We start from the raw sequence: 20,314 nt of genomic DNA on the forward strand, positions 1-20,314 counted from the left end.
GTATGTCTTTCTTAACATCGTAACCCTAAGGGATATTTTATATGACTACCTTATATACATTTTGAGGTGTTTCACTTTTTCGTTTTTATATTTTCACCTTGAATTTAATCACAGATACTAAATTCTGGATAATACGGGAGAATATTAGAGTAGGACAACTTTTGGGGAAAACTGCGATAAAATGTGTTCGACCTTTTTTAAATATATCTAACGCATTGTTCATTGTCCTTGTGAGGAAAAGCGTCATCAGAGACATAATTATATATTTCATTATTATTATTTTTTCTTATTGTCACCCGCTTTTACTGAAAAAGTGGGATATTTTTAAATTCGTGTCTGTCTGTTTGTCCGTCCGTCCTTTGTTCGGCCTGTCTTTCCCGTCAGTCTGTAACTTTTGCGCGATATCTCGAGAGGCCTTGGAGCCTTTGCAATAAAAATTACATAAAAACTCCCTTTAAGTTAAATAAGACCCTTATAATTGATTTTGAGGTCAAAAGATCTGAGGTCATAAATTCTGTCTGTCTTAACACTTTCATTTCCGCTCGATACCTCGAAAAGCCTTCGAACCTTTGCTAAAACATTTTTTTCCACAACTCCCATTGACTCCCAGTGACCTTTAGAAGACCACTGTCGATTTTTAAAACAAAAAGTCAAGATCAAGGTAAAAAATTATACATTCTGTTTGTATGTATAACTTCTATTTCCAAGCGACATCTAAAAAAATTTTGAAGTTTTTGCACTGAAATGTTATATCATTTCTCCCTCTTGACTCCAGCCTCAGTTAAAGCGTCTAACTCGATGTCAGCTTAATGCAATGAGAGTGATCTGTCCTTTAATTTAGGTGGAATAGGTAAAAATCGTGAGTAAATAAATGATATAATTTGAAATTATATAAAGTTTTTTACAAAAACAGATTTAAAAGCATTAGCGTGTATTTTTTTCTATGTAATTAACAACAGTGAAGTTCTTTAAAGGTACTTGGATACAGATTTGAAGTTAATATTTTCTCATTTTTTCTGTATAATATCACGAATTATATATTTTAATAGCATTTCACACAAAAATTAATTAAAAATCTTATTTCATTTAAAAGTTATTAAAACTTTAAATTTTTTGGCGGGTTTGATTGACACATCCTTGCACTTTGACAAATTTTAACTTTATTCTTAAGCCTAAGGAAAAGTGGCAATTTTGATGTGTTTTAATGAGAAATATTAAAACTTTTATCAAGAAAAGTAATTTTATTCAGAGTAGAAATGTTAGAAAGCAAAACACCTTCACAAGTATCGTCATTCCGAACTAAGAGATACGTACAGAGTTTAGCAAATCGTGCACACTCGTGTTATGTACACAGTTTTTGTAAACAGGGTTCGAGTTCTGTTATTGTTTATATTTAGAATTCACCGGGTGCGTTCAATCGTCACAGTCTGCTTACCACAACTGCACGGACTGACAATATATTGTGTGTTTGTTTTGCTTTCGAACGTGTCTACTCTGAATTTTCTGGATTATAGTATTAATATTTTTCATTTATACAAAACGAGATTGCCACTTTTCCTATGGATTAAGAATAAAATTTAATTTGTGAAAGTGCAAGGAATGTCAATCAAACCCGCCCAAAAATTTGAAATTTCAATATGTTTTAAACGAAATAAGATTTTTAATTAATTTTTGAGTGAAAAGCTATTAAAATATATAAGTCATAATATTATGGAGAAAATAATAACTTCAAATCTGTGTCCAAGTACCTTTAATACGCAAATGTCTTCGAACATTTTTCCTTAAAAATTTTTCCTTAAAAATATAACCAATACCCTATGCTAAAAAATGCTGGATAAACAAGATATGTACCTTTTGAAATGAAACGATTTTTCCAAATTCCAAAACATTTCTTTTTTGTCCAGATCTTCCTAATTATACCATTGGATGCTTCCCAAGTATACCACTAAACTTTGCATGCCCTTTCCCGTCTCAAGATTGAAATGGCCTGATACTTGTGATAGGTAGGGGGACTATATATTAAAAAACACGTGTAAATACTGGGCATGTTTTTAATGCAAATGTTTTTAATGGAATGAGAAAAAAGAATCGTTTCCTGGATGTTTAAAAAAAATTGTCAAGCGTCTTTATTCAGTTTGTCGGAAGAGGTCAAGCATACAGTTTTTTAAAAGTTGACCTTAACTGCAATTTTTCTTAATATTTAACTTTTTACTCACACGTTTCACATCCTTTTTTCCTGCCAGCCATACAGTCATTGCAAAAAATTAAAAACAAAACTCGCTGGTCGGTCACTGCACAAAAATCTGTGTTGTTGTTATGTACGAAAGCAAAACAATCTTCGTTTGTTGCACATATTTGTCGACAGTGTGAGTACGTACACAGGCACCTGAATTTTTATCAATAAGTCGCTAATTAAGCCAAATATCGAAAAATTCTATCCCCTCTATATATAAATACACAAGGTGTGCAACGCCATTTTGACCCCTTCCTCGATTCAGGCTTGAATTTAACACATAAATTGGATATGCCTACCGGTTTGCGTGTAGCATTGGGTTCAAATATGATATTTCTCGCTGATATATTTCTTCCTAAAGTTTAAATCCAACGCGTTTATAATGCTTACAACTAAAATTCAAGCAAACTTCGAATTTCGTCCCAAGGCCCGATCGCCATCAGCTGACGTCACGGAAATTTAATCTCTACACCAAATAAAAATTAACAACATTCATCCATTATAAAATTATTAGCTATTATTTACCTTAATTCTTTTCAAAAATTAAAATTTTCTCATTGACTAAGTAACAATTATTGATTAATCATTGAGAGTGTGTTTAAGATTTCTAAAAATCATAATTTCGCACGACAAAATAGGTTTAAACTACAGAAAGATATCTAAGGAATTTATATTCATCAGATGAAGAAATTGAAAAAAAACTGTTCCGTTCAACCCGGCATTGTATAATGAAAAAGATACTTACCAAAACATATATCCAGAAGCTGGAGCCATAAGATCAATACGATGTATTTATTCTTCAGTTGGTCCTGGAGAATAGGGATATAATTTAATTCATTTGTTTCTTGTATTACATAATATATACATTATCTTTTTGAAATTATACATACCAGTTTTAATCTTTTCGTAATTATTTCAGGGGCTTAAAACTGAAAAAAGTTAGTCAAATTAATAATGAAGAATAACTTTTCATGAAAGATTTATTTTTCATAGGAAATAATTTTATTTAAGATTTTTTTTCATCGACTAAATAACTGTTTAAAAGGCAGTATGAAAGATTTATTTCGTTTGATGTCAGTGACAAAGCTCAAAAAGCATCTTTGATTATGTCTTTGAATTAAATAAAGTATAAAAACATGTAATGTAAAGTCCTACAAAAAAGCATTCTCCATCTTATTGAAATATAATTTTAAAATTACATACTTACTTCCATCAACTTTTTTTCACTCATTCAATATTCAAAACCTCTCAAAAATATAGCGTAAATATAAAAACTATGTATACTTCAAATAATAATGAGTTGCAAACAAAACATTTTAAAACAATCGATTTGACATTGTCATTTAGGGGTTAGTTAATTATACGTCTTTATTCTGCATACATTGAATTATTGTGAATTTTGCTAAAACCACATTGATACGTGTCAACTGAAACAAAATGATGCGCATATCATTTAATGGAAATTAAACATTTTCAGATTAGATTTAGAAAATCTATACTGCAGGGTGAATACGCTCATAAGAATCAAATTATTCATGATAGGTGAAGAAATGTGATCGATATAAAATAATAACAAAGGAATTGTATTCATATACAAAACAGATTTTGCAGAAGGAAATTTTATAGAGCATTTTATTTAAGATAATTATCTGAACCATTTGGGTTGTAATCGATGAAATAAAGAGATACATATATGAACAGAATTCAAGCTCAGAAGTCATTGCAACAATGCAAGTCAGAAGCAGAGCAAACACGGATTTCTAAAACATTAGACGTGGAATCAGGTGCCATGGAAGAACAATTATCCCCTCTCAATCGATCACACCCTCTGTGTGTTCCTTGTTCCCATCATGAAAACGGAAAATCCGTAGAAAATTGTGTAAATAATGGTCTCACAACTGTTATGAAAGCATTCGTCTCATTGACTGGTTGTATTTCCTGACAAGTTAATTGTCTCGCCTATAGAACTTGCAAAATGATGACCTTAACCGAAATTGTTGATATTCCTGTTTCATCAACTTGTTGAAAAAAATACCTTTCGCTCGTTTTAGAAAATGATTGAATCAGAGCATATTCTTACGTATCGAATCAACCGAGAGACTAAATTTAAATAAGATTTGAGGTTGCTCTAGTTGATGCAAGTTGATAAATCGGGGTCCCTTTAAAGTGTTTTAAGGTCCTCATTACTGTAACGTACTAGTATTCAAATCAGCAGTTATGGCGTGTCCAACAGAACTAGAGGTGAAGAATGAACACGAATACTAACAATTATATAGAGAAGACTCCACCAACTTGCTGGTGGAGGTCTGCAAACTTGTACCTATATACGGTTCTTAAGGTCATTAGGCAATTGGGGATTTTCTTCGTGCCAACATCTACTGCTACACGGGACCTCAGATTTTATGTTTAAGAGCTGGTCTCTACGTCCCAGCAGTGGATTCGAATCGCCGATGTAAGGATCAGCTCTTCACCTCACGACTCTAGAGCAAAAGTTACTTACCACTGCGTCATGCGAGCGACGGTGCCTTTTCAAAGTTTTATTTGACTATGATTTTACTGCTTGTTTTATTTTTAAAGAAATACTGAGAACAGGGAATGCATGACCTGTACCAGGTATTTAACTACTTATGATGTAGGCGATTCTACAAGAGTTATTTTAAGTTTAAAACAATTGATTCCAGTCGAACTGATAAGTTCCCTAATTAAAGAAAATCGAAAAAAAAAATCATCTTAATTACTGCATGAATTTTAACATGGTCATCATTTGTAGAAATTGTTAAAAATATCTTGTTCGATGTGGATATCACTGCACATGTAGAACAAATGCGCTGAAACAATTTTTATTCATGGTTAAACAAATAATTCATATCATCTGTAAACTTGTACGCATTTTAATTTAACAAGAACCCGGTAAAAGACGAAGTACCAAAACCAGTGCCAAACACGGTGTGAGAACACGGAACCAAATCAGAGGTTCTTATCAAGGCACGGTCTCCTGAGTTCATATGTGTGACAGCAGTTCCAGACGAAACGGCCCAGTCATCATGTTCATGCGCATCACTTATAGAATATGTAAAGACCTCACTGTTCTGAACGAATTCATATTTCATACAAGTGCGGTCCCCGCTTGCAATGGACCAAGAAAACACATACAGACCAGGTACCGGTGCGACAAACTCCCCAGCATGGGCCGAATAGCCGCTGCCTTCGTTTAGAAGAACTTTATTGAAGTGGATGGCTTGGTGTATTCCTAGATTGTATTGGTTCTTCGAAAGATTGGCGTGGAAGGCGACTTGAGACAGTTGTCCTTGAGGCACAGTCCTTTTTTTCCACTAAAATAGTATATGTATGTTTTAAGTATTTTGCACCACACTATAGAAACCAAAAAATAAACCTATATTATATCTTGTCAATAATGTATTAGTTTTTACTGAATGGTTTCTTCTTGCTACAAATGAATAAATATACATTTACATTCTGCTATCCAGTAAGTCATTTGAGTAAGTGGGCTTTATACGTATTTTAAGTTTCCTATAAATTTACCAATTTTACTAAAGATACTAAAATAAAAATAGTAAGCTTAATTTCCGTCATTATGCAAAGTACTTATTCTTCGAACATAATAAACATATCCATTTAACCTATTTTATACTCACTGCTTTGGTCAATAACATTAGAGATTTGCTTAACTCCATGTCATGATTTTAACTTTTCTTTCAGAAAAGAGACTTCCTCTTCTAAGGTTGAGAGTCTTTGAGGGACTTCCTGATACCTGTCGCTAGCATCGACAAAACAGACTGTCTGTAGTGCCAAGCAAACAAAAAATACTTGAAAGCATGTTCTACGACTTATTACCTAAAGTCGTCCGAATGATTCAAACTGGACTTTCACCAGATTTATTTGATTATGTGGTCAAACTGAGAATGCTTTCTGACACGGATAAAGTGCCCTGTCCTTTTATTCAATCTGATGTGATATAATTCCTACAAACGAATATATAATAGATTTCAGTGGTACTTGATATTGTGGTCCAGATTAAGTATTCAACTTTCTTTATAAAGATAAAATTGAAAAAGCTAAGAATTTCAATCAAATTGCTATATTTTGGGTCTTGAATTACAAAACTCATATCTTAAGTAAAGACATAATTATCAACAACAAAAGATATGTAGTATTACATGTATATGCTAAATTCTGAGGCTTGAATTACGAGACCCATATCTTTAAGTAATGACATAATCATCAGCAACAAAAGATATGTAGTATTATATTCTAAAAGTCTGATTTCATTCCGCCTTTAAAATCAGTTGAAATAACCAAAATACCATTTGAAATTCTTATTACCCAGAAATGTTTTCTTTTCATTAGATGACACCGAGTCAAGTCATGACAACTTTCCAATCAAGCTTCATTAATTCAATTATAAGTTTGAACACTGTTTCATAGACCATTGATCTCGGCCTTTGTGATAAGATTATGTTGAAGATTATAACTCGATCGTAAGCAATGGGCAACAAATAAACCCATATCCTACAATGTGATAGAAGCAGCCAAATTTCAAACATTCAATAAAACCAATGTCTATCTTATTCTGTTCAAAGAGCAATGCTAAAGCATGCAATAAAATAAGAATCTTTTCAAGACATTGATTCCCCTGTTAAGATTGAAATAAAATCATCAGACTACTGTAAGCCGTTTTAATTCCACAGTGTTAAAATTTCACGATGTCTCAAAAAGTACCAGTTACGATAGTTTAATTTTACGCTGCAAGAAATCAATTCAGAATATATAAGCATTAATTTTTTTTAAAACTAATAATATTTACGATGGGTTTAATTTCGCGGAAAAAGGCTAAAACGCGAACATAGCGAAATTAAAAATATGGTGTTTATTTGCCAATCCACGTATCATGGAGTATTATGTTACTGTATCTTGAATTAAGAAATAGTCAAGTTTTCTCATATGTCAAAAACAGAACACTAATAAACGCTAGGGTGACTCAGAGTTGTTTTATTGTATCATATTCTGACACATTTATTTAAAATTCGTCAACTTAGGAATTGTACAATGTAACTGCAAGGGATGTGTAAGAAAATGACTGTCGATAATATTCAAAAATCACTTTTACTCATGTAAAGATAAGGCACAGTTTACTGAGTCTTTCTCATACCTAAACCAGCTCCAAAAAAGGTGTGAGAAGACGGAAGCAAATCAGAAACTTTGATCCACGCACGGTCTCCTGAGTTTATACGTGTGGCAACAGTTCCGGACGAAATAGCCAGGTCATTGAATTCATGCGGATCACTTGTCGAATAAAATAAGACGACAATTTTCTGAGCAAAATCATATATATTCATGCAACTTCGGCCCCTGCTTGCAATGGTCCAAGAAAACACATACAAACCAGTAACTGGCGTAATAAACTTCCCAGCATGGATTTAATAGCATAGTCTTTGTTTAGATGAGTCGACTGCGTGGCGCAAAGGCAAGAGCGTCTGCTCTAGAGTCGTGAAGTAAGGAGTTGATCCTTAAGTAACGGGCTCCCACATTTGGACGTTGAGATCTGTACTTCGGTTGAGACCGTATAAACCGAGGTCCCATGTCGTAGTAGGTGCTGGCACGAAAAAGATCCCTCCCTGCTCAATGGCCCTGAGTGCCGAGTGTAGGACAAAATTTGCAGCTCTTCACCGGCAAGTGGTGGCATGTCCATATGAGTGAAAAATTCTCGAGAGGGGCGTTAAACAAAATACAATAGTTTAGAGGAACTTTATTGAAGTGGATATCTTGATGCATTCCAAGATTGATTGTATTGATTCTGTGAAAGATGGTCATGGAAGGCGACTTGTGACTGTTCTCCTTGGGGTAGAATTCGTTTTTCTCCTGAAATAAATTGGTTTGTGGTTCATATCATTCTTACTACTGTAACATCATTATTTTCGTCACCAATACCTTTTGGGTTTCAGCTTTCTAGTTGTTGGATGAGCAGGGTTTTTTTTATCGCCATAAATATCAGATTTACTGATCCATTACAAGTTTAAATGTTTTGTGCGACAGTGCTCAGTGCCCAGTGTTTTGTATAATATAAGCTAATCATATAGGTCTTTTTTGTATAATTTATGTTAGTTTTTGCCTCTGTTGTACTAAAATGTACTAAAATAGATATATTCAGTCAACTCTCTGTCCTAATGGAAAACCACTCATTTCCCTTGAGCATATTTACGAAATCAATGTACATTAAAACCAATCTACACTCACTGCTTTGGTTAATAACATCAGAGATTTGGTTTCCATATTCAGAATTTCAATTTTTCTTTCAGAAAAGATGCTTCCTTTTCTAAGGTTGGGAGTCTTTGGAGCACTTTCTTAAAACTGGTTTTAGCATTAACAAAACAGACTGTATGTAATGCCAGGCAAACGAAAATACTTGAAAGCCTGTTACTACGACATATTACCTAAAGTTGCCTAAATAATTCTAACTGGACGTTTCCTTTGATACGTATATATGTTTACGTGGTCAAACTGAGAATACTTTCTGATAAGGATAAAGTACCCTGCCTTTTCATTGGAATTAATTAGAATTATAATATCATTCCTTTAAACAAAAATATTACATTTCCAATGTCGTTGTCCGAGATAAAATTACAAATAGTTAATGTACTTTTTTTCTAGTACTGGATCATCGATAGGCACGGTTAAAAAACACGTGCGAGGCGGGACTTGTTTCACGTGGATTAGCGGAATCAAGAGCATGTACATATAAGGAATAACTGTCAGACCTTTTGATTTTTAAGACGATGATCATTTGATTGGCTATCGTGATAATTTTAAGCATAAACGCCTCCTACGGCAAATCATCATGCAAGCCACTCGATGGATCACATCATGAAATCAAAAAATTAGATAGTTATTCCTTAATCCATCCTCCTATGATGTGTTTTTCTTTTTAAGTCCGGGTTTGACACATTTTTTTTACTATTTTGGTAGTCTAATATGCACTACTTTGTATCGACAATGTAACCTTTTTTCTCTCTAAAACCCCTATCACACCGGGTCTGCGTCTTCACGGCGACTGCACAGCGTCCATAAAAAATGGAAAACGCCGGGGTGATCGCCGTGGAGTCTCCTACAGCGCCGTGACAACGCGGCAAGATCTACACTGAACGCGGTAGGATCGCGTAGGGTCTCCTAGAACGCCAGGGTACATGTACGGAGATCACTTTGGGCATGCACAAAGTACGCGCCGTGTGATCGCGGTCTGATAAGAACGCAGTGGAAACGTAGTATGATCGCCGTAGCAGCGCAGTGAGATCTCCAACAACGCAGTGGGAGCTCCGTGCGAACGCCGTGAAGACGCACGTGATCGCGACACGAACGCAGTGATAGTAGACTGCGCTTCGACGGAGACCTCACGGAGATGTCGCGGAGTCCTTGGAGATGTCACTGCGTTTCTACCGCGCTTTTACGCCGCTTGTAATGAGATTAATCGTCATGTTAATTTTTCGACTGCGATTACACATCGACTACACGGAGTTGTCACTGCGATCGTAGCGCTCCCTTGGCGTTTCTACAGCGTCCGTTGGCGATCACAATGCGCTCTCATGGCGTTGTTAGAGTTTTGTCAGCCATTTCACAAAACAAGAGCTATAGTCTCATATTTGATCAGTGAGCATTTAAGTAAAATGGGGAAGAGAAAATAATTGTTCCGTTTTTTCCGCGGAGTTGCGGTGGAATTACTTTTGTAGAATCTTTTCAGTGTGTTTATTATTTCTTACAGTGGGTTTATTATTTATTTTTACATTCATAATGAAATCAAAGAAAATTTTTAAAAACTCATCTGAACCGATAAAATGGAAAAAAAGAATTTTATTCTAAAACTTAATAATTTAGTACTAATTTATTCAAATGGATCATTTTTATAAGAAAAAGATTTTTTTTTCAACACATAACTTTAATCAAATATGTTTTCTGAATATATATCCATGGGTGAAGAACACATTGGGAACGTATTGTGAACGCAACCATCGCAGTGAGAACGCCTTGAACGCGAGGTGACATCTCCCAACACGCCATGAAAACTCCGTGGAAGCGCAGTCAATCGCCAAGAGATCTCCATGGGAACGCAGTAGCACGCTGCGAGAACGCCGTAGAAACGAGTTGGTCACCGTAGGCACGCCGTGACATCTTCGCATTGTAAAAATCTTACAGAAATTTGTTAAATTTCCTTGCGATTCCACGGCGATTTTAAAAATTCAACAAATCCGTAATGACTCCGTGTGAACGCAGGTAGGTGTGACAGGGCCTTAAGTCGTTTTTAAATATATCGTTTTCGACTGATACATATATCGAATCAACATAAGAAAAAAAATAATGTTTATTTGATAAAACCTCGTCGAGCTGTTGGCGTAATCATGAATTTGCGCAACACAGGTCTGTACAATGTATTGTATAAGTAAATGAATTCTTAACGGTATTTTATGAATTAGCGCATTCTTGTCCGCGCCAAAGACGCTAAAATATGAAGCCCACTTTTTAAAGTATACATACAGTATTTATAAAATGTTGAAATGAACGCCACAGCAAGAGGTTTCTTCTTCACCTAGAAGATTTGAGTATTAATGAATATGTATATTACCTATCACTGTCTGTTCTTACAAACAATAAAAATGGAGATAATTTGAGGATTATATAAAAGAGCATAAATGCCTTGAATATTTTTAATATTTTTTAATCCAACACCTGGAAATATTAAGTGAAAGTCATAGTTGAGATAAAGACGTTTTCAAGGATACAGTGTATATATACTGAGTAGTAGTAAAAGTCATTATTAAAATGAAGACATTTTCACACATCTAGGAAAGGATCCTACTTTGAAAACCAAAAAGAGAGTCGAAACAAAATTAGATAATATATGTAACAATTTATAAGAATTCACTATTACTTCGAGCTAAGAAATTATTTTTGCCGGTACAGGGTGGCATATGTTAACGTGGACACATTTTAATGTAATAAAAAACCGGAAAAAGACGAAGTACCGAAACCAGCTCCAAAAACGGTGTGAGAACACGTAAGCATACTAGAAACTCTGATCCATGCACGGTCCCCTGAGTTCATACGTGTGACAGCAGTTCCGGACGAAACGGCCCAGTCATCATGTTCATGGGCATCACTTATAGAATAAAACAAAACAGAGCTGTTTTGAACGAATTCATATTTCATACAGGTTCGGTCACCAGCTGCAATAGACCAGGAAAAGACGTACAAACCAGGAACCGGTGCGACAAACTCGCCAGCATGGACCGAATACCCATTGCCTTCATTTAGAAGTACTTTGTCGAAGTGGATGGCTTGGTGGATACCGAGATTGTTTTGATTCTGTGAAAGATGAGCATGGAAGGCGACTTGTGACTGTTCTCCTTGGGGTACAATTCGTTTTTCTCCTGAAAAAAAAGTTTATATAGTATTGTCCATGTATCAGTGATAGAAAAGATATGTTGTAGATAATTTAAGTTTTATTTGAAAATTATTATTATTGAGGTTTCCATAGGCGCTTGGGTCAAGGATACTGTACATTCTCAATGTAATGTATTGTCGAGGAAATTCGAACTATACTCGTAACATTTTTTTTCAGTGCACAATGTTAATTTTTAGTTTTTTTGTAAACCTTTCTGCTTCATATACACTAGAATGTCACGGAAATTCGATTTTATGCACGCTTCAAAAATGACATATCCCACTGTATACTAAAAGGGAACGTATACAGTGGGATATGTCATTTTAGAGCGTGCATAAAATCGAATTTCCAACAATGGTGTCCCGATAGGGCCATTGCAAAATGTATTAGCGCGTTAGAAACAACACGCAAGCGCATTAATGACAGTGCGCTATCGCGTTAATGACAAAGGGAGTTTTGGGAAAAAAAATGCATTGCAAAAGCTCAAAATCTATTTGAAATATCGCCCGAAAAAGATATTGTTACACACAAACAGAATGTATACATTTACGACCTTGAACTTTGACCTTTTGACTCAAAATCAATAGGGGTCTTCCTTAGGCCACAGGGAGTTGTTATGTAAAATTTCATAGGTTCTTGAGATATTGCGCGGAAACGAAAGTTATAACAGACAGAATGTGCGAATTTATGACCTTGACTTTTGACGTATTGACCTCAAAATCAATAGGGTTCTTTTTTAGTCCATAGGGAGTTGCTATGCAAAATTTCGGTGCGAAAGCTCAAAGGGTTCTCGAGATATTGTGTGGAAACGAAAGCGTTACAGACAGACAGAAAGACGGACGGACAGGCAGACGGACGGACAGACCCAAATTAATATCCCCCACATTTTTTAAGCGGGGGACAAAAAAACAAAAACAGGTGTTTTTTTTTCATTTTAGCTAGAGAGAGAGGGATGGATAGAGAGGTGAGAAAAATTTAGAGGGGAGGACTTCATGCTTTCATAAGATAACCAGGGTATATATCTATCTGAAAAATCATAGAAATAATTGATTCCTACAGTTTTGGTTTTGATTGATTGTATATTATTTAACGTCCCTCTCGAGAATTTTTCACTCATATGGAGACGTCACCGTATGCCGGTGAAGGGCTTCAAATTTAGACCTATACTCGGCACTCAGGGCCCTTGAGCAGTGAGGGTTCTTTGTCGTGCCAGCGCCTACCGGGACCTCCGTTTTTAAGGTCATATCCAAAAGACCCGAAAGCCGAGCGGTTGCCAAGGAAAAGTCAATACCTATTTTTACGTCTTAGGTTTGACGCGGTGCCGCGAACGAGAATCTAACCCGGGCCTCTCGATCACGAAGCGAACGCTCTACCACTAGGCTACCGTGAACGGTAAAGATTTGGTTTTGGAGAAATTAAGCGAATATTATTAAATTCACCCCGTCTGTTGCCTTGTTGTAGATCTTAATTCCAGACCTAGAGATCGATTATAATTTAAATGAATACGAGCTAACATATACAGGATAAGTCTGGATTACTTACTTCTATCAGGATCGATGTTGGAACATAGGTTTCCTCTTTGGCAGGATTCAAGCTTTTCCTTCAGAATGGAGACTTCATTTTTTAAATATGAAAGCTCCTGAGAAAATTTTACGATTAAATCATTTTGATATTTGTCTTCCCCGCTGACACATAGAGCTGTTTGTAGCGTTAAAAAAAGAAAAATTACCGAAAACATATTTTAAATCACTCCAGACCTACAATTATACGAGGAGTCGACACGTTTTAACACTTATCTCCTGCTAGATTCAGTGCATGTACTTGTGACTTGAGCAGATGTTTTGATAAGCTATACAAGGAAATATTTACATTTCCAATGTCTTTGTCCGAGATAAAATTACAAACTGTAATGTACTTTATTTCCCCCATCAATGTATTGGCGCGGTTTCAAAAAAAACACGTGCAGGGCGGAACAAACAGTTAGTCAGAAGCAGGGCTTGGAGCATGTGGATTGGCGGAATCAAAGCATGTAAATATAAGGAATAACTGTCTTATTTTTCGATTTCATGACGATGATCAATCGATTGGCTTGCGTGATAATTTTATGCATAAACGCCTTCGGCGTTTATGCAAATTATCACACTACCCAATCGATTGATCACATAATGAAATCGAAAAATAAGACAGTTATTCCTTAAATCAACGATACTAGTATATCTTCTGACCAGTAAGTATTAAAGGAAAACCTACAGTCACTTTTTTTTAATTTAAAATATATTCAACAGATATTAATAATACCAAAATATGTTAGAAATTGGGGGGTGGGGGGTGGGGGGCTAAACCAACAAAAAAAAGGTAAAACCAAATTTTCAATGCTTATATTATGTACATGTATATATTTGCAAAAAAAGTGGGGGGGGGGGGGGGCTTAGCATGAACATTAACAAGAGGCCCATGGGCCACATCGCTTATTTGTGCACAGTGGCTAGGGGAAAAAAGCAGAAATCAGTTTATCATTAAAAAGTCTAAAACCAAAGTGGTCCCAACAAATCCTTAAAGGGGAAAGGGTATGATCTGAATAAACTCGAATCTACAGTAACTAAGAATCAAGCATCATATTTCTTTGAGAACCTGTGGCTTTACCCCCCCCCCCCCCCTCCTTCCCAATAAAATAAAATACCTGAGGATGCTTCTATATAAATATGCTCAATCATGGCTTTGCTATTATTGAGAAGATTTTTTAATAATTTTTCTACATATTTCTATGTAAAAATTTGATACGCCATTGTGGCCCCGTCCTACCCTCGGGGGTCGTGATTTGAAGAAAATTGAATCTGAACTACCTGAGGATCTTCCATATAAATATAATCAATCATGGCTTAACTATTCTTGTGAAGAAGATTTCTAAAAAATTTTCCTGTGTATTTCTATGTAAAACTTTGATTGGCTATTGTGCCCCCCACCCCCCTACCCCCGGCGGTCATGCTTTGAACAAACTTGAATCTACACTACCTGAGAATGCTTATAAATGTATAAATATGATGAATCATGCACAGTGGTATTCTTGAGAAGAAGATTTTTAAAGAACTTTCCTATATATTTCTATGTAAAATTTTGATACGCCACTGTGGCCCCGCCATACCCTCGGGGGTCATGATTTGAAGAAAATTAAATCTGAACTACCTGAGGATGCTTCCATATACTAGTAAATATAATCAATCTTGGCTTAACTATTCTTGTGAAGAAGATTTTTAAAGAATTTTCCTGTGTATTTCTTTGTAAAACTTTGATCGGCTATTGTGCCCCCCCCCCTACCCCCGGTGGTCATGCTTTGAACAAACTTGAATCTACACTACCTGAGGATGCTTATAAATATATAAATATGGTGAATCATGCCTTTGCTGTTCTTGAGAAGAAGATTTTTAAAGAATTTTTCCTATATATTTCTATGTAAAACCTTGGCCGGCCATTGTTGCCACGCCCTACCCCCGGAGTCATGATTTGAAAAAAAAAAACTTGAAATTACACTACCTGAGGATGTTTTCCTGTAAGTTTAATTTTTCTTGGCACTGTGGTTCTTCAGAAGAGGATTTCTAAAACATGCTACCAAATTTTCACTATTTTCTGAATTATCTCCCCTTGAATAAGAGCGTGGCCCTTTGTAAAATTTGTAAAATTTGTATAAAAAAAAAAAAAAAAAAAAAAAAAAAAAAAAAAAAAAAAATTTGAATCCCCTTTACCCAAGGATGCTTTAATTTGTGGTTGAAATTGGTTAAAATTTGGTTGAAATTGACCCAGTGGTTCTAGAGGAGAAGTCGAAAATGTGAAAAGTTTACAGACAGACGGAAAGACAGACGGACGCCAGACAAACTGTGATCAGAAAAGCTCACTTGACCTAATAACATAACACAAATGAAAACGATTAATGCATACATAAAGTGACAAATTTGAGGAAATCCGATCCTCAGCCAGGAAGGATAACTCCAAAAATTAATATTTAATTTGAAATGCATCAAAACGAAGCTTGAAAATGAAAATTTTTCATGCAACAATTTTCATTTTATTCATCTTTATAAGATTCAAGGTTTTTGGAAGTCTTAGAAAAGGTCTTATAAAAGTTGACATTTGTACCCTATATAAGGAAAAAAAAATAAGTACAGTTTTAGAGAAATAAGATTTTCTTGAAACCAGCCTTAGATACTAATGCTTATTAGCATGATATGAAATAAGAAGTGATTTGTGGTGTCTTACAATGATAGCAAAAGCCTTTTTCACTATGTGTTAGGTAATACCTGAGGGAAACAGAAGACAAAAAATACCAAATAAGTATAAAATCATGACAATTTCTGTGAATGCCTGGATTCCTATCGATTTTTAACCTAAAATATATTTGTTGATCAATTTGCAATAAGAAAATGCATTGCTGATATTTCAATTCGCTTTTTCTGCAAAAATATTGGAGATTTGACAATTTTCCCTATATACTATGGAATGCCATATACGACAGCCAACTGTCAGCTGCTTACTGCTAACTGCCACACATATTTGAATAAATCTTATTTTTATATTGATATTTATGTGAATTTTCAAAAAAAAAAAAAAAAAAAAAACAGGCGCGGGTCCAGAACATTTTTTCCAAGAGGGTCACTCATGTTAAAAAAAAATCCAACCCAGAAATTTCTTGACACGAAAAAAAAAAACGTAAAGTCCTTTCCTTAATGTGAAAATTTATTTCGGCCGGGGAGAGGGGGGTTCTCATGCGTCATACCTTCATGTCTATGACATTTTTTATACCAAATTAACACGAATCCGCGTTTTCGGGCGGGGGGGGGGGGGTCTTAGGTCCCTTTTAGTTGATTTATTTTATACATTGAATAACTTTTAGTTGGTTTAGTTTGTGTATTATAACTTTACAAATTTCAGAGGGTGGTTCGGACCTGTCTCTCTAAATCTATGCATGTAAAACATATCTTATTTGTAAAAACAAAGAGATATAAATGTTTGATCGGCGTTTTCTAAGTGGAGGGTCCAAGGCCAGTTTTAGTTCGTTTAGTTTATACATTAACCCATGACTGTACAAATTTTAAATGCCCCCACCCCATCCCCCAAGATCTTTGCATGTGAAACATTATAACACACAGAGATATACATCTTTAATTTGAGGAAAATTTTAACTATTATAGAATATAATGGAAAATGTAAATTTATTTTCAAAACATCTTTTTCTGCGAAACGACAAATCCTTTTTTTTTTAATTTTCTCTCTTTAAGGGTTTTGTTGTCTCCGGGGGCGCGCGCGCGCGGGGGGGGGGGGGGGTGGGGGGTTGTTACTTCTTTTAAGATTAAAAGCAGAAAATAGTCATTCTTTTACCTATTTCAAATAAGAAAATAAAAATAAAGAATGTACTTTATCAATGGCATATACTGAATATTACATAAATTAAAACATAGTGGTCATTTAGTCAATTTAATTTTACCATGCAGGGTGACCTCTTGGAAAAAATGTCCTGGATCCGCGCCTGTTTTTTTCTTCTTCTTTTTGAAAATTCATATAAATATCAATATAAATATAAAATTTATTCAAATATGTGTGGCAGTTGGTAGTAAGCAGTCAGCAGTTGGCAGTAAGAAGTTGGCTGTCGTATATGGCATTCCATAATATACACACACATGTAATTTGATTAACTTTAATCTTTAACTTTAAAGAAATACTGTGAATACATTTACAAAACTTTGTGGATTCAGAGATACTTTTATGAGTATTTTTGATTACTTAACTGCTAATTTTATGAAACTGAGGATCGGACTACCTTTATATTCATTTTTAGCTCATCTGAGCCGAAGGCTTAAGGTAGAATGTCACACTAACTTTTTATTTCATAGATTTTCAGTCATCCTTTTTAAACAAAGGTTTCCGCATTGAAAGGCCGATATTAGCTTTTAATTATTTTATATCAAATTTTTGTATTTTTTAAAGAAAATGAAAAAAAAAATTATTTATATCCAAATAAGATGTTTTTAAGTTAAATGTTCGCTGTAAATGAATGCACCATATGAATATCTAATGAAATATGTAAAGAAAGGTTGGTTAGACTTTTTGATTTTTTTAAAAAAAATTATTTATGAAAATAAAAACATTATTTGTGAACATTTTTTTAAACCTATGGTTAAAAACACCATAAAACTAGTCACAACTGAGGAGAACGTGTTTGTCAATCATATTTTGAAAAGAAATTGATATGAAATAGAAAAATTTTAGACAAATTAATTTTTTTTAATATTTGGACCTAACCCGATCAAAATTAAACTGATCCCGATCAAAATTAACACAAAATGAATAAAATACTAATTTATTGCCTCTTCATGTATTTACAATGAAGAAATCTATTTGATTGTCATGTTCAATTATGTTTTAACCAATATCACACCTAATCAGACTATTGTTCTTAGGGAAATGTTATTTATTTCCAATAATTGGACAATTATGGTTGGGATCGGTTTAATTTTGATCGGGATTGGCCAAAACAAAAAAAAAATTCTCTAAAATTTGGCTATCTCGTTTCAATTTCTTTTTAAAATATGGTTAACAAATATGTTCTCCCCAGTTGTGACTGGTTTCAAGAAGATTTAAACCACAAGTTTAAAAAATATTCACAAATTATGTGTTTTATTTTCATTATTTTTTTTATTTAAAATTTTTAATATCTATACGGCTTTTATTTACATATTTTATTAGGCATTCCTGTGATTCTTTCATTTACAGCAAAATTTTAACAAGGAAGCATCTACTTTGGATGTTAATAATTTTTTTTTATTTTCTTTGAAAAAATACAAAAAAAAATCATATAAAATAATTAAGAGCTAATGTCGACCTTTCAATGCTGAAACCATTGTTTAAAAAGGTTGACTCGGAGACCTATAAAATAAAAATTTGGTGTGGCATTCCTCCTTAAGTGAGCTTTGTCCTTCGTCTGTCGTTGTTATCGTCGTCGTTGATAACTTTTTACATTTTCATCTTCTTTTCAAGAACCACTGGGACAATTTCAACCAAATTTGCCACAAAGTATCCGTGGGTGAAGGGAATTCAAGGTTGTACAAATAAAGGGCCAAGCCTTCTTCCAAGGAGAGATAATTATGAATTAATGAAAAATTAATGGCATCTTTTTAAAATCTTCTTCTCCAGAACCATTAAGCCAGGAAAGATGAAATTGTGGAAGCATCCTCAGGTAGTATAGATTCAAATCAAATCATGACCCCGAGGATAGGATGGGGCCACAATGGCTGATCAAAGTTTTACATAGGAATATGTAGGAAAAATCTTTTAAAATTTCTACTTCTTAAGATCAGCACAGTCATAATTGGTGATATTAATATGGAAACATCCTCAGTTAGAGCTTATTCATGTTTGTTCATATCATGACCTCTGGGGGTAGCGCGGGGCCATAATGGCCAATCAAAGCTTTACTTATAAATATAAAGGAGAAATCTTTAAAAATCTTCTTTTGAAGAACAGCAAAGCCATAATGATTGGTGATATTTATATGGAAGCAACCTTAGGTAGTGTAGTTACAAGATTGTTCAAATTAGAATTTTTGGGGGTAGGGTAGGGACACAATGTGGGAGCAACTTTTACATAGGAATTTAACCTAAAATATCTTTAAAAATTTTATGGAGAACACCAACTCCATGATTAGTATTTTTTTTATATGGAACTAATATGGAAGGTGGTTAAGATTCAAGTTTGTTCAAATTATGATCCCCGGGGTTAGGATGTGGCCATAATGAGGGATCGAAGTTTTGCATAAAAATATAAAGGGAAAAAAGAAAGAACAGAAAAAGTTCTGTTTAGTCAAATTGACATGTAAGCATCTGCAGGTAGTGAAGATATAAATTCATTCAAATAATGTCCGGGGGGTGGGTAGTTAGGGGTCACAATGAGAGATCAAATAATATGTTATATATATATATATATATATATATATATATATATATATATATATATATATATATATATATATATATATATATATATATATATATATATATATATATATATATATATATATATATATACCAACATAATACGTACTGATTGGATAGCCGAATCAATACACCCGCCGCCCTGCACACCGAAGCAACCAGGTTAGACTCCCAGGAACACCAACCATTTTTTCAAACATTATTAATGTAACCGAAAAAACTTATTTCTTTCAGTGTGATAGACAGTCAATTACATGTAAGTGAACAGTCAGCCAAACCAATATGTCTTCCTTATTCTGATTCTAAAGGTAGTGCCAGAGCATACAAGAAAATAAGAAAATAGGACTCTTTTCAAGACTTGGTGATTTGGTCGCCAGTACTCAAGGGTGAAGTAGCCTGACCAGACTGTTTTGTCATCTTAAAGTTAGGAAATGTTAAGAGTGCAGGAGGTCTAAAGAGTAACCGAATTCCGGTGGCAACATATCGCAGTAATTTCAGCGGTACTAAATTTTTTGATGCAATCCTTCAACGGTATTATTCGAATTTCACTCAGTTCCATGCACTTTTCTGTATATTGCTATTTTGCCTTTGACGAAATTATTTCATTTGGCAACACTTGCAATTAATCTGTTATAGGATACATACTCTCTA

General features: G+C 34.3%; 1 protein-coding gene and 1 pseudogene across 1 annotated transcript; both read right to left on the reverse strand.

Moving 5' to 3' along the window:
- Positions 1-7,403: 7,403 nt before the first annotated feature.
- Positions 7,404-10,414, reverse strand: LOC134278534 (uncharacterized; annotated as a pseudogene).
- A 580-nt stretch (positions 10,415-10,994) lies between these two features.
- On the reverse strand, positions 10,995-13,471 carry LOC134278535 (complement C1q-like protein 4). Its single transcript, XM_062760840.1, has 2 exons — positions 13,227-13,471; positions 10,995-11,670 (listed from the first exon to the last, which is right to left on the reverse strand). The coding sequence occupies exons 1-2, from the start codon at positions 13,420-13,422 to the stop codon at positions 11,231-11,233; spliced, it is 636 nt and encodes a 211-aa protein (XP_062616824.1). The 5' UTR covers positions 13,423-13,471; the 3' UTR covers positions 10,995-11,230.
- Between the last annotated feature and the right edge of the window lie 6,843 nt (positions 13,472-20,314).

The sequence above is a fragment of the Saccostrea cucullata genome, unplaced genomic scaffold (assembly GCF_032062105.1).
Source record: "Saccostrea cucullata isolate Sc308-1 unplaced genomic scaffold, CSIRO_AGI_Scuc_v1 ctg6130, whole genome shotgun sequence".
Classification (NCBI taxonomy): Eukaryota; Metazoa; Mollusca; class Bivalvia; order Ostreida; family Ostreidae; genus Saccostrea; species Saccostrea cuccullata.

Excerpts from the sequence above, each read along its gene's own strand:
- LOC134278535 (XM_062760840.1), bottom strand. The coding sequence starts at position 13,422 with ATGTTTTCGGTAATTTTTCTTTTTTTAACGCTACAAACAGCTCTATGT. Across the intron at positions 11,671-13,226 it reads CAACATCGATCCTGATAGAA|GAGAAAAACGAATTGTACCC; the intron begins GTAAGTAATCCA and ends CTTTTTTTTCAG.